An 11,663-nucleotide genomic window follows, 5' to 3' on the forward strand; every position below is an offset into this window, starting at 1 on the left:
TCAGGGTAAGAAATTCTGGTTAAATATTTGCTTGTTTCTTTTGGTGGGAGAGGAGGAGCTTTTATGTGTGACCACCTTATATTCAGTGTATATGGCAGTTTTTCCCAATCGTACAGCTCTGGTAGCAGCAAGATTTACCACAGAAAATCTGCACAGAGATTATCCTCCTAGTGATTATATATAGATGGCATATTCCATGTATGTTATATTCAGAATGTGACAAGTTCTTGGCTCATCACATTCAGTGGAGTCTAACTATGGTGAAGTCATTTCACAGTACAACTTTAATATGAGCAAGTTTTGGTATAATCAAATTATAATATATGTATTCCAATTCACTGGGGGGAAAAAAACAAAACAAAACCTTAATGGTAAGTGAAGATTTGATTTCATTGGAAGCAGACTCCTTGCTAAGGCAAGGTATCATGGTTGTCTTCAGATCTATACTTAAAATGTTTGTTTTCTTTGGAAACATGGTGAAAACCAGCACCTCTCACAGTAAATGGAAAATTGTATTTCTCAAAATGCCACTGGAAATGCACAACATGATATAAATGTATTTTGTAAAGAGCAGCTAAATTGATTTAAAATGCATGCACACAGAATTTGGTATCCCACATCCTGGGTTTTGTTTTTTCTTTTTAACAGTATTGTGGAAATTTTGTAGAGGTTGGCACTTACAAACATGATGGATGTGGAAGCACAGGTTACGCTGATAAGCTTCGGGGGGGAGGAAGAGGTCTGTTAGCTAGTGCATAAAACCAGCATTTTGTACATGGTGGCCAAAAATCTGCAACTGGAATATCGGTGCTATTCTGTTTCAGTCCTCACCACAGTGTAACTAACAGATGCGCAAGTTTTTAGGAATATGTTGTTGTTTATCCTTTCTCTACAGTAACACTGCGATAGCTAGATGTTATATAGCTGTTATGCACTGTTTTTCTCCAGAATTCCAGTCCCTCAGAATTATAAGCCCTTATGTTTTGGTCAGTTCTGGTTAAGGTCCCCACTGTCTTGGAGTTATGTTTTACCTTTTGTTAACACCTAATGAAGTTGAACAACACCGCTGTGTTGAGGAATAACCATCATCTCCCTTCCAGCCTTGTACCCATCAGGCTAATGCAGGCCTGAGTTATATGGACTTAAATTATTTTAAAATGAATGTAACACTGTAAATCAGGATTAATCCAAAGATAAATCAAGTCTTGAAGGATGAGTGCAAGGACTGAAACTTACTCTTTCTCCCAACGGCTGATCCAAATAATGGTTAAGCCTCAGCGTGTGCATCCTGCAGGTGTAGAGGCAGCCAGAACAAGTCTTGGGGAATTTCACAAGAGAAAAAGTACATGAGCAGGAAAAGGCAAGTGATGTGCAATGTTGCTGTTGGGTAGTTTTGCTCCTGAAAGCACAAAGGAGTGAATATTCGCACAGTAGGTATATTTATACCACTATATGACAGGAAAGGTTAATTTTTTGGGGGGGAATCTGTTTTTACTTCCTTGGAGCTAAATTCTGTGTAGAACTAAGTTTGAATTGGTGGCATACCTCACCCCCCTCTCCTGGCTGGGGATTTTGAGGGGCAGTGCCCTGGTTGCCTGTTGCAGCACTCTCCAGAGCTCGTTGGGTGTGCAGGCGTTGCACCCTGACATTTGAAGGGGGCAGAGTGCACTTCTGTTTCAGAGGGAAACTTTTATTATTTGTCAAGGAAAGCTGCCAAAATCTGGCATGGCAGTGCTTTGCCACATAAGATGGTAGATGAAACCTGACACTTTTTGCATGAATGACCAGCGTGAAATTCATACAGCGTTTAAACACCACTTTTAGCATAATGGGTACAGGGGGCTCCTGTTGGCTAACAGGAGGGTGAAGGCAGTGGATACTTCTTGTCTGAATTGATCTGTCCTAAAAACAAGTCGTCTTTAGAGTAGAGGCCTCCAGGCTGTGGTTGCAGGAATATCCTTTCTCAGCAGCAAATGAGGAAGGGCAATACAGAATTACCGTACTCTGTACTTGAGTTAATTGCAGCTTAGTTGACATTTCATAGGTTGTTGAAAACTGAAGGGGCATTCCTAGTCTTTATATAATAACCATAAAATATTTACTATGTTATAATAATAGCATAATAAATAAGATTGTTCTGTTGGGTTTTTTTTCCTTGCACTGTCCATCTTGTCTGATGGATGATTTATAGTTTCCAGAATTGTTAACTTCTCTCACTTTGAAGGAACTAAAATTGTGGGGCTAATTCCCCTTTTACAAGACAAGGGAAACCGCTATTATAAGTAAATGAAGAACAGCAGTTCTTTTTTTTTTTGTGACTTTTTTTTTTTTTTTTCCCCCAAGCAAGCTCCTGCAGAGTGCTTTTATAATATTATTGGTCTGAAATACACTGTTTGAAGCCAGTGACAATAGCAATTAAATGACCTACCAACTTCCCAGTCAAATATGAATGTGAAAATAGACCTTTTTTTGAACATGATTTCTGAACTGCGGTCTAGAAATAAACCTGAAAGTGGTCGGTAACCAGTTGGCGTATATTTTTAATCCATCCACACTAATTGTAGTTTTTTCTTTTTCTCCCCCCACCCCACCCCCCAAATGATCACGAAGATTTTCACTCTCAACACAAAACTTCCCACACGTTTTTGTTAACTAACTTTGGGGGAAAAGGGAACATGAACTTGGAACTAAGTCAAATGTGCAAATTCCGGTTAAAAATGTATACTTGCCTTGGAGGGGAGGTTTGTTTTATTTTAGTTCATAAGGCTTCTAGGAGATAGGAGAAATCTAAAATAAGAAGAGACGAGTACATCTAACAGATCGTAATGGTAAACAAAACTACTAAATTTTATGTGGTGCCTTTTTAAAATTAATATACAGGAATATTCATGAAAATGGTATTTTTTTCAGATACTCCAATTCTTCCTGTCAGCTAGTTGGTATTCTGAAGATGAAAGTAAAATATTCAAATAGTAATTCCTGTTCTTGGTACAGTCTCTCCCTCCATTCTAACTAATGGAAATGAATACTAACTTGAACAACAATATGCTTACAAGCAACGAACTTCCTGCAGCTAAGGATAACATTCTAAAATCTAAGGTCCATACAGCTTGATATTCAGAATAATTTCCTCTAGATGCACATAGTACAAGATTTATGAACAGTCTGGAGTAGCTATTATTTTATGCATTAGGGAATAGTGATCTGCCTGTTAGAATTTAATTGCAGTCTTTCTGGGAGCGGGTATGTACAAACTATCTAATGCTTTATTGTATCAATGAAAATAACCAAGGCATCTACTAGCAGCAAACACAATTGGCAAAAAAATGGTGCAAATAGGTTTGCATCATTGTTTATTGTTGAAGAGTAGATTGAAATGAAAATAGCCAGATGAGTCTCATTCAGTGAATTGCTGAATGCTATTGTATGGTATGCTATTACAGAGAGGATTTTAAATGTCTAATGCTATTGCTTTTTTCAGGGATCATTATTTGAGTGTTGTAACATGGGTGACAGATGAAAGGATCAGTCTGCAATGGCTCAAAAGAATTCAGAATTTTTCAGTCCTCACAGTCTGTGACTTCAGCAGCACTCTTGGAAATTGGGCGTGTCCGCAGGTAAGAAAAATGAAATGGGAAGTTGCAATCCTTGGTAAATGGGACTGGAAAGGAGTAGAATATCTCTGTGTGTTTATCTTCGTAGAAACATGGCCTGATGTTGAATAAACATAACTGTTGTGGGATTGTTTGTTTTTTCTTTCTTAGGAAAAACAAGTTACAGAAGAAAGTAAAACTGGCTGGATTGGCAGAGTGAGTATTCAGTTTCTAAAACTGCCACATGCTAAATAACACTGATAATTAAGAAAATTTCATATGAGCCTCACGCTGGTTGCAGCGCCTCTTGTGTCCAGGTCTGATCCATTCACTTGTTGCAATACACACGTATAGGAAAAAGCGGTTTCAAACGGAGCCGCCATGCCGGCCCACTCCCAATTTTAAGCTTTTGTGGGTATGGGGTTCTGAACTTCCAGGCAGGGCTGACAGTGCTGCACGGGCTGGAGCTGTAACTGCATCGTGTCCAGCTTGCCAAAAAGCAGAGTGCTCCTTCCAGACTCCTTTTTAATTCTGACCTACCGCTTTGGTAGTGGTAGGTGGGGGAGTGCGGGAGCCAGGATTCAGAATTCCCTTTGTTCTGGGGGAGTTGTCAGCTATGCTGGTTTGGCAGCTCTCCAGTCTTCCTGCCACATCCAGAATGATCTAGGGGATAAAATGTATTAAGTGTATCCTATAACCTTTGAATTGTATTGAAGGAAGGGCATGGAGTACAAAAGTCACTTTTAGTGTTTCAGGTTGCAGCAAACCATTCCAGGTTCTCCTTGGGTTTTGTTTTTATTTATTTTCCCCCTACCCAAAATATCCATTGGAGAGCACTAGGGACAAGATGCATATAACTGACCAGATTAAAATTTTCATACGCTCCTGCCATACCAATCGCTACTGTCTGGATGATGCTTTCCAAGCTGCCTCTCAGTCCTTTTGTACATGGTAGAGAGTAGGCACCTAATGAACTACACAGAAGATCTGGGGGAAGTGAAGCAGAGATGCAAAAGTTCAGACTTGGAGGGAGAAATGAGTTTCAGAGTTTTTGATGAGAACACAGAGTACACTTTCCACTCCCGCATTTTTCCACACACTGATTATGCTTTAGTCACTAATTCACTTTTGAAGTCAAAAATGAAAGTTTAAAGAAATGCAAAGAGGGAGGCAACAGCAGGGATGAAATCATCCGCAGTATGAAGATGAGAGATCAACCCACCTGCTGTCAAATTTGATATGGAAAGGAAGGCCTTAACGCTGACACATTTTGCTTCTCTGCAGCAAAGGCTTCACAATTAGACAATGTGATGATCAAGCTGCAGACTTTGTAAACAGTTGTGCAAAATGAGAGGGCAAAATGCGAGTCTGTGCCATTAAACTAGGTTGTTGGTTTTTTTGTTTCTTTTAAAGAGACAACCCACATCTTGGGAGCTGTTGGAAGAAAAAGATAATCTCCCTGTATGATTCTTGGATTTGAGAAGGGAGTGGAAAGTAGGGAGGATTGAAGAGGGGATAGGAAAGGTATATTTATTCCTTTCTTATCTGCTTAGGGATAATAAAACGACACTTGACTGATAAGGGATATTTTTATATATGTATGAGGCGTATATATACAATTCATAAGTGTACATACAAACATAAGTAAATTATATATATGCATGTAAAATATAGACATATAGTTCTCTCTTTGTATATATCTATAGTGGTGTTTTCTTTTTTCAAAAATAGAGATGAAATTATACTTAATCTAAGAATGCTCAGAACAGCCTGTGTTACTGCATAAGGCTTCCAGGTCATGAGCTAAGTTAGAGCTTGCCAGTTGAGTTGAAGGGAAGTCACACTTTGAAAAGGCAAGACTGCAATAAGGGAGATGCTAGTAAAATATTTGCCAGGTTATTTTTTTGCAAAAATATTGCTAGGGAAGGAGAGATTGTCTGGAGCACGTGGGTTAGGAAGACTCAAGTTCTGTCATTGCTTACTGACTGACCAGAGGTGAGTCACTTCATCTTTCTGTTTCAATTCCCGTTTCAAAAATGGGTATAACATCTCAGAGGTAATTGCATTGTGTCAGTTGGCTAAGTAACATCTAGATGTTTCAGACGCTTTCCACAGAAATGACTTTTATTTCATTCGGCTCAATTTCATTCCTCCGCTTTTCTCTCTACTGCGTGGAGCACATCCAAATGACAGTCAGTAGAAGGAATCCATTCATTTCTGTCACTCACAATTGATAAATGGATAGTTCCTTCATGAAAACATCATTCCAGTTTTGGGTTCTCTGGCATTCTGTAATCACCTACTTAGTAGCAAAATTTCCTCTTGGAAAGCAGCTTGTTTGAATAAAAGGGGGACATTTTTCACTGTCAAGCAAAAAAAAAAAAAAAGAGTTCAAAGAATTTGTTCACAAAGACATGTTTTAAAATGATAACATCACGGAAAACCTGTATTTGCAATGTTTACACTGTTGGCATTGGACAGAATAAAACAATAACCTTAAAAGTAAATGCGCGTATTGTTTCCTAAAATGGTAGGATACTGGGAACACCTGTAGGCCTTCAAATTCAAGGAGGATAGGAAGGGACATCGATCATTACAAGGGCTAATACTCAGGAAATTCTACTGCTTAAGGAGCAAGAAAATATTTTAAGTGTGTTTACTTTTAAGGTAATGGTTACAGGTTCTACCTACTAAGTCAGCGTGCAAAAATTTTCACAGTACGTTCAGCAATGCCTTGTTTTAAGCATTGAAACTCCTGTTTAGAGATATCAAAACCTAAATTTATCATTTTGGTTTTGGAGTTTTGTTGTTTGCTTTAATAGACGTTTCTCTGGTGTTCAAGTTTCAGCCATCTGTCCCTCACTTTGCACCCGACAATGCTACCTACTACAAAGTCTTGAGCGATAAGGAAGGTTACAAGCACATCCACTACGTAAATGGCTCACGGGTAAGTCCTGAGGTGGAGGACTGCCGACTTGTGTTTCTCCTGGTGATAGAGGAGCTTCACATTCTACTTTTTGCCTTGCCTTTTCCCACCCCTCCAGGCTCCAGTACCTATTACTACAGGAAAATGGGAAGTAATCAGCATAGAAGCTGTAACCAATAACTTTTTGTAAGTATTGTAATTAAGCTATTGTATACGCTCCTATACTTGTAACAAGGGTCTAAGCAAGCAGGGAGGGAGAACAGGGTGGTGGTGTCACGTTACACATTAAAAATCTGATCTAAACATCTAAGATAAACCTTTAAATATTGTAATGTACTTTAAATATTTTACCAAAACCAGTATGTTTTGCTTTTGTAGATACTACATCAGTAATGAAAACCGTGGAATGCCAGGAGGAAGAAATCTGTATAAGTAAGGAGTTTTCTCTGCAGTATGAATAAAATATTTGTTAAAGAAAAATAAACTTTAAGAAATTGCAGACATCCTAATCTTTCATTTTGCAGTCTAATGTGGGTTCCTATATAGGATATTTAATGAAAATCAGTGTAGGAGTATCAGCTGTAAAAATAACTGAAATATTTTTCTGTAAGTTTAGTTAATAAAGGGAAATTGTGAAAAGAAACAACCAATCCTTGAGCAACAAACCCCCCCAAAAAAACTCTTTTTTTTTTTTTGCTATGATTATAGTTCCAGTATTAATTTAACTCATAAGTTTAAAGTCTGTTTTCTCTAATTTTTAAATCAGTAACGACTGTACTTCTGAATTTTAACATATTTCATTCAGTCATCTTATTTAAAAAGCATACATTTGTTTAGCATAGCTTAAAAAAAAAAAAAAACAAAACAACAAAAGGTCTCTCATCTCTGAAATGGAGCTCGTCTACTTTGCAGAGTGCTCTTGGAAAGCAGTCCAGATTCTACTAAATGTGTTAGCTGTGATCTGAATCCAGAAAGATGCCAGTATTATTCTGTGTCCTTCAGCAAAGACGCACAGTACTATCAGCTAGATTGTCGTGGTGAGTAGATCTGGAATTAATTGACATAAACATGACTCACTGATTAGTTGGGTGGGGAAGTTCACTTCGTCAAGATCTTGATACGCACTGCGTACCAATGATATGTGTTGATATCGTGGGATAAATGCATTGGCAACAGAAAAACATACTCCCTTCCTAGGCTCAAAAGCACCTTGACAAAGTTACAAGGAAAAAATTCGATAGTTCTGTCAGTGGACCTGAAAGAGGTACAAAACACTCCTGTCCTCTGTGCATCTCCTCAAGAGTTGCATGGGGAGCTCTGTCTGTAGAAGGAATTTGGAGGCTGTGGGTACAAGGTGAGCAACAGGCTGCGTAAAGAGAAGTGCTCTATGTGTGGGAATAAAATTAAGATAGATAGTGCTGTTCAAAAATAAATAAAAAAAAATCCAGTGAACACAGTCATAAATTAAGCCATGGGACTGTAGTCTCTCTTTGACCTGTACGTGCTTGTGCTGGATAATACAAGAGATAGATAAATTTCTGAAAGGGTGGGAAAAATAAAATCTGCTCTGAAAGTTCCCTTAAATTGAAATGTGTGTTGGTTTTTAAGATGCCAAGACCTTCCTTGATCTATGGGCAAGAAGGACAGACAGCAGAGGGAATTGTTCTGTAAGGCTGTAAAAATGGTTGTTTGAAGACGACTGCTGTGGCCTCCTTGACAAGGCTTACTGATTTCCAAACCGTGGTCCACAACAGATGGGTAGACTTTGCTGAAGAACGCAAGTTTAGTTCTTCAGTACCTCCACAATCATGTGGTTCGCCTGTGAGACAGTCTGAATATTTTACGTAATCCTGTGGCTTGCGTTTGGGCCCTACTAACTTAATCCAGCTTGGTGCAGACTGGAGGGAAATGAGTTCTGAGCTTTTATGATTCATCCACTTCCAATTACTTTACAAAGGTTGTGTTTTGAGGCAGCATGCACACATGAAGGTTTCGTGCTCTGTTAACAGGTCCTGGCCTGCCCCTGTCTACTCTGCACAAAAGCAGTGATGATCAAGGTATGGGATTGCCTTAAAACATAATTTGTGCTGAGCCAGAAAACTGAACTGTAAATTTATTTTATTTTTGTTCTCGTTGCTTAGTATAATTAAAATTCCAGTTACAAAGGGTAAATCTAATTTCAGATAATTACTCTAGTACAGTTAACCAGAAGAATAAATTATATAGCTTGGCATACATTTATTCATAGTTTATTTAATATTATTTTACATTGTGCTAGAAAACAGTGAGTAATGTATGACTTATTTACTGGATAATTGTTCAGTTTTTTCTGAAATTGCATTTAGATGAAAAATGGGGAAACCAGCTTTCTAGTTACTAAATTACTGAAGGAAAATTATATCGTAAACATTGACTCTGAGAGGAAAAACAAAAACTGCAGTAAACAAAGACTGCAATGTAGGTTGCTATCATCTCAGATTGAATTTTTGAAGTAGTGCATAATTAAAGAGCAGTGCGTTTGAAAATAATGTGTTTAATCTTTGACTCTTACTAACTCTGTTTAGTCCTCAGATACTTGGAAAATAACACTGAACTGGAAAATTCATTGAAAGATATTCAGATGCCTTCAAAAAAAATTGACTCTATTAGTGTAGCTGGATACAGTAAGTTCAAAAACATGTTTTACCTTTCTCTACTCTTTCACCAAGTCCTTCAAGGTCTTCTGCTGAAAAGCATGACAGAAAAGATGGGGGTAGTGGGGATTATTGCAGTTGTTCAGCACTTGCAGGCAGAACAAGATTATCTTGTTTGACATCTCCAAACATTCTGTTTTCTTCTGAAATCCCAAAATATCTTATCTGAAATATGTTTTTTCCCTAGTGTGGTATCTTGATATTTTCATGATGAAGTGGCTTAACTCCTTTTTTCCTTGGTAATTACCTGAAAAAACAGAAGTCCCTAACACTACATTAAATATATAAGAGGAATGAGGGGTGGGACACACAGCTCAGAAGCGTTGTTGAATTTAAATTAAATTATAAATTCAAGTAGGTCTTAATTTACAGGATCAAGTCACTTTGGTTTGTGTTAGCAGGTTGGGATAGTGAAGTTCAGTTATTGTCAAAAAGCAAATGCAGAATCTAAATGGAAAAGGTTGCAAAATCATTTAGGCTACATTTCGACAGATCACCTTTGACTTTGTGTAGGGGAATATTTGGATTGAATAGTCACGTTCTTAAAAGCACATTCACTCTCCAAGACTACATAAAGCTCTGAATACAGACTAGAACAAAATGCTGGAAAATGAGTTAATGCTTTGCTAGCGGTGCTCTGAATTTCCCCGTCTGGATACAGAAGCTTTCTTGGTGCGTTCCTAGGCTGAGGTACAGCAGATAGACCGGCATTGACAGGGCTGGTACCTGTCTAAACTCTTCTTGCTCCAGCCTTTGCTGCTGGCTCTTCTCTTCATGGCAAACTTCCTCTTGATAGAATCAATGAGTGTTCTTAATGGAATTATATTTTACAAACTGTATTGAGTTCTGTCAGTCATTGTTAACTGGTCTTTTTGATGCCTGCCTCCTTCCACTGTTCCCTTGTTTATATAATAACTCTCTTTATCTTTGTGTTTTCTGTCTTTTATTTCTGTCACATTTTTACTAGGGCTAAAGATGAAATCTTCCAGGCAAGATGGAAGTTTAAAGATGTTCTTCGTGCTATCAGTTGTATATTCATCTTTTTATTCCTCTTTGTTCTTACTCCTTCATCTCTTCGGGGTAAAAGCTTTTGGGTAAGGGGAATCTATTTTTCATGTCACAAATAGGAGAAATAAATCCATTTATGTGGTCCTACTTCAAGTTACGAGTCTGCTCACAAAATCCATGTATGTTATCAAAGAAGAAATCTGCTCCCGTGACTATAGAGTACACAAAACATTAAAGTTCTTATTTTCATGTGTTCAACTTAAATTGTTAATTTTCCTGCATTTACATGTTTTGTATATTCATATCTGGAGAAATTTCTGTAAGACTTGCACTCTGGCTATTACTGCAGCGCGGTCCATCAGCTTTGCTTCATGCTTCCTTTGCAGCATCAGGTCTTTTAAAATTCATGAGTGAACAGTTTAGCCAATCAATTCACAAAACTTGCATGGTGCGCGTTTAAAATGTTCAGCTAACTCTCAGTCAGCTTGGGTGGAAAGAGTAACATGGATGGAATGGGAATGAATGTTGCTCAAGAAATAATAGATATTTGGGTATGTTTCTGGGATGCTTTACAAACTGTTGTGCAAAGCCTACCTGGCAGGTTCAAAATATTTAAAATTTCTCTTTAGTGCTGGGAGAGGAATTTGAGCAGAGAAACATTTTTTGATCTAGTGTGAGATTTACTGCTATAGAGACTTACCAAGTTTTACACGCAAGCTTGTAATGTAGAATAATGTTACGAGGCAGCATGTTGAGTCCCCCACTTACTTAATATTAAAAAAAAAAATAGATTAGCTAGGAATTTCTACCTGTATATATTAGGACAGGTCAGATTAAATTACTTTTTAATTTTTAGGGGGTGACTCAGATGTGCTCTTGCATGAATTGCAATGCATGTCAAATTATTTCACTGGAGAACTGACCTAAGTCAAACTCTCTTCACTTTTAGACCTGTGGTATCAAATGATACTGCCTCCCCATTTCGATTCATCAAAGAAGTACCCTCTGCTCCTTGATGTGTAAGTCTTCAAGTTACATGGCAATGTTGTGTTAATAATTACTTTCATCTGCTTCAGATGCTCTTAGTAAGATTGGGAAACACAAAACTGGCATGTTTTCTAATTACTTCTTGAAGTAGTTTTAACTGGGAATGAATAAAGCGAGGTGTATCCCAATTTGTGATAGATTTCTGTACCATAAGATGATGTAATGCTTAACAAGCACATATTTTGCTGGTGGCAGCGAGGCAGATACATTCTGCATCTCACTTAAAAGCCAGGATGTTAGCATTACCTTAGCTCCTTGTTTGGTCTCAGACGCCATTGGGGATAACATTCATAGAATCATGGAATGGTTTAGGTTGGAAAGGACCTTGAAGATGATCGAGTTCCAGCTCCCCTGCCATAGGCAGGGACACCTCCCACTAGACCAGGTTGCCCAAGG

General features: G+C 38.0%; 1 protein-coding gene across 1 annotated transcript in view; it reads left to right on the forward strand.

Annotated features, from left to right (window-relative positions):
- The window catches only part of DPP4 (dipeptidyl-peptidase 4), a 34,810-nt gene that overhangs the window by 9,403 nt on the left and 13,744 nt on the right, over window positions 1-11,663 (forward strand). Inside the window, exons 10-18 of the mRNA XM_009894651.1 lie at window positions 3,482-3,617; window positions 3,765-3,809; window positions 6,436-6,540; window positions 6,638-6,705; window positions 6,898-6,951; window positions 7,432-7,556; window positions 8,529-8,576; window positions 9,084-9,182; window positions 11,170-11,239. Of these exons, the coding sequence (XP_009892953.1) occupies window positions 3,482-3,617; window positions 3,765-3,809; window positions 6,436-6,540; window positions 6,638-6,705; window positions 6,898-6,951; window positions 7,432-7,556; window positions 8,529-8,576; window positions 9,084-9,182; window positions 11,170-11,239 (750 nt within the window). The remainder of the gene's footprint in view (window positions 1-3,481; window positions 3,618-3,764; window positions 3,810-6,435; window positions 6,541-6,637; window positions 6,706-6,897; window positions 6,952-7,431; window positions 7,557-8,528; window positions 8,577-9,083; window positions 9,183-11,169; window positions 11,240-11,663) is intronic.

Source organism: Charadrius vociferus, unplaced genomic scaffold (assembly GCF_000708025.1).
Source record: "Charadrius vociferus isolate BGI_N301 unplaced genomic scaffold, ASM70802v2 scaffold161, whole genome shotgun sequence".
Lineage (NCBI taxonomy): Eukaryota > Metazoa > Chordata > Aves > Charadriiformes > Charadriidae > Charadrius > Charadrius vociferus.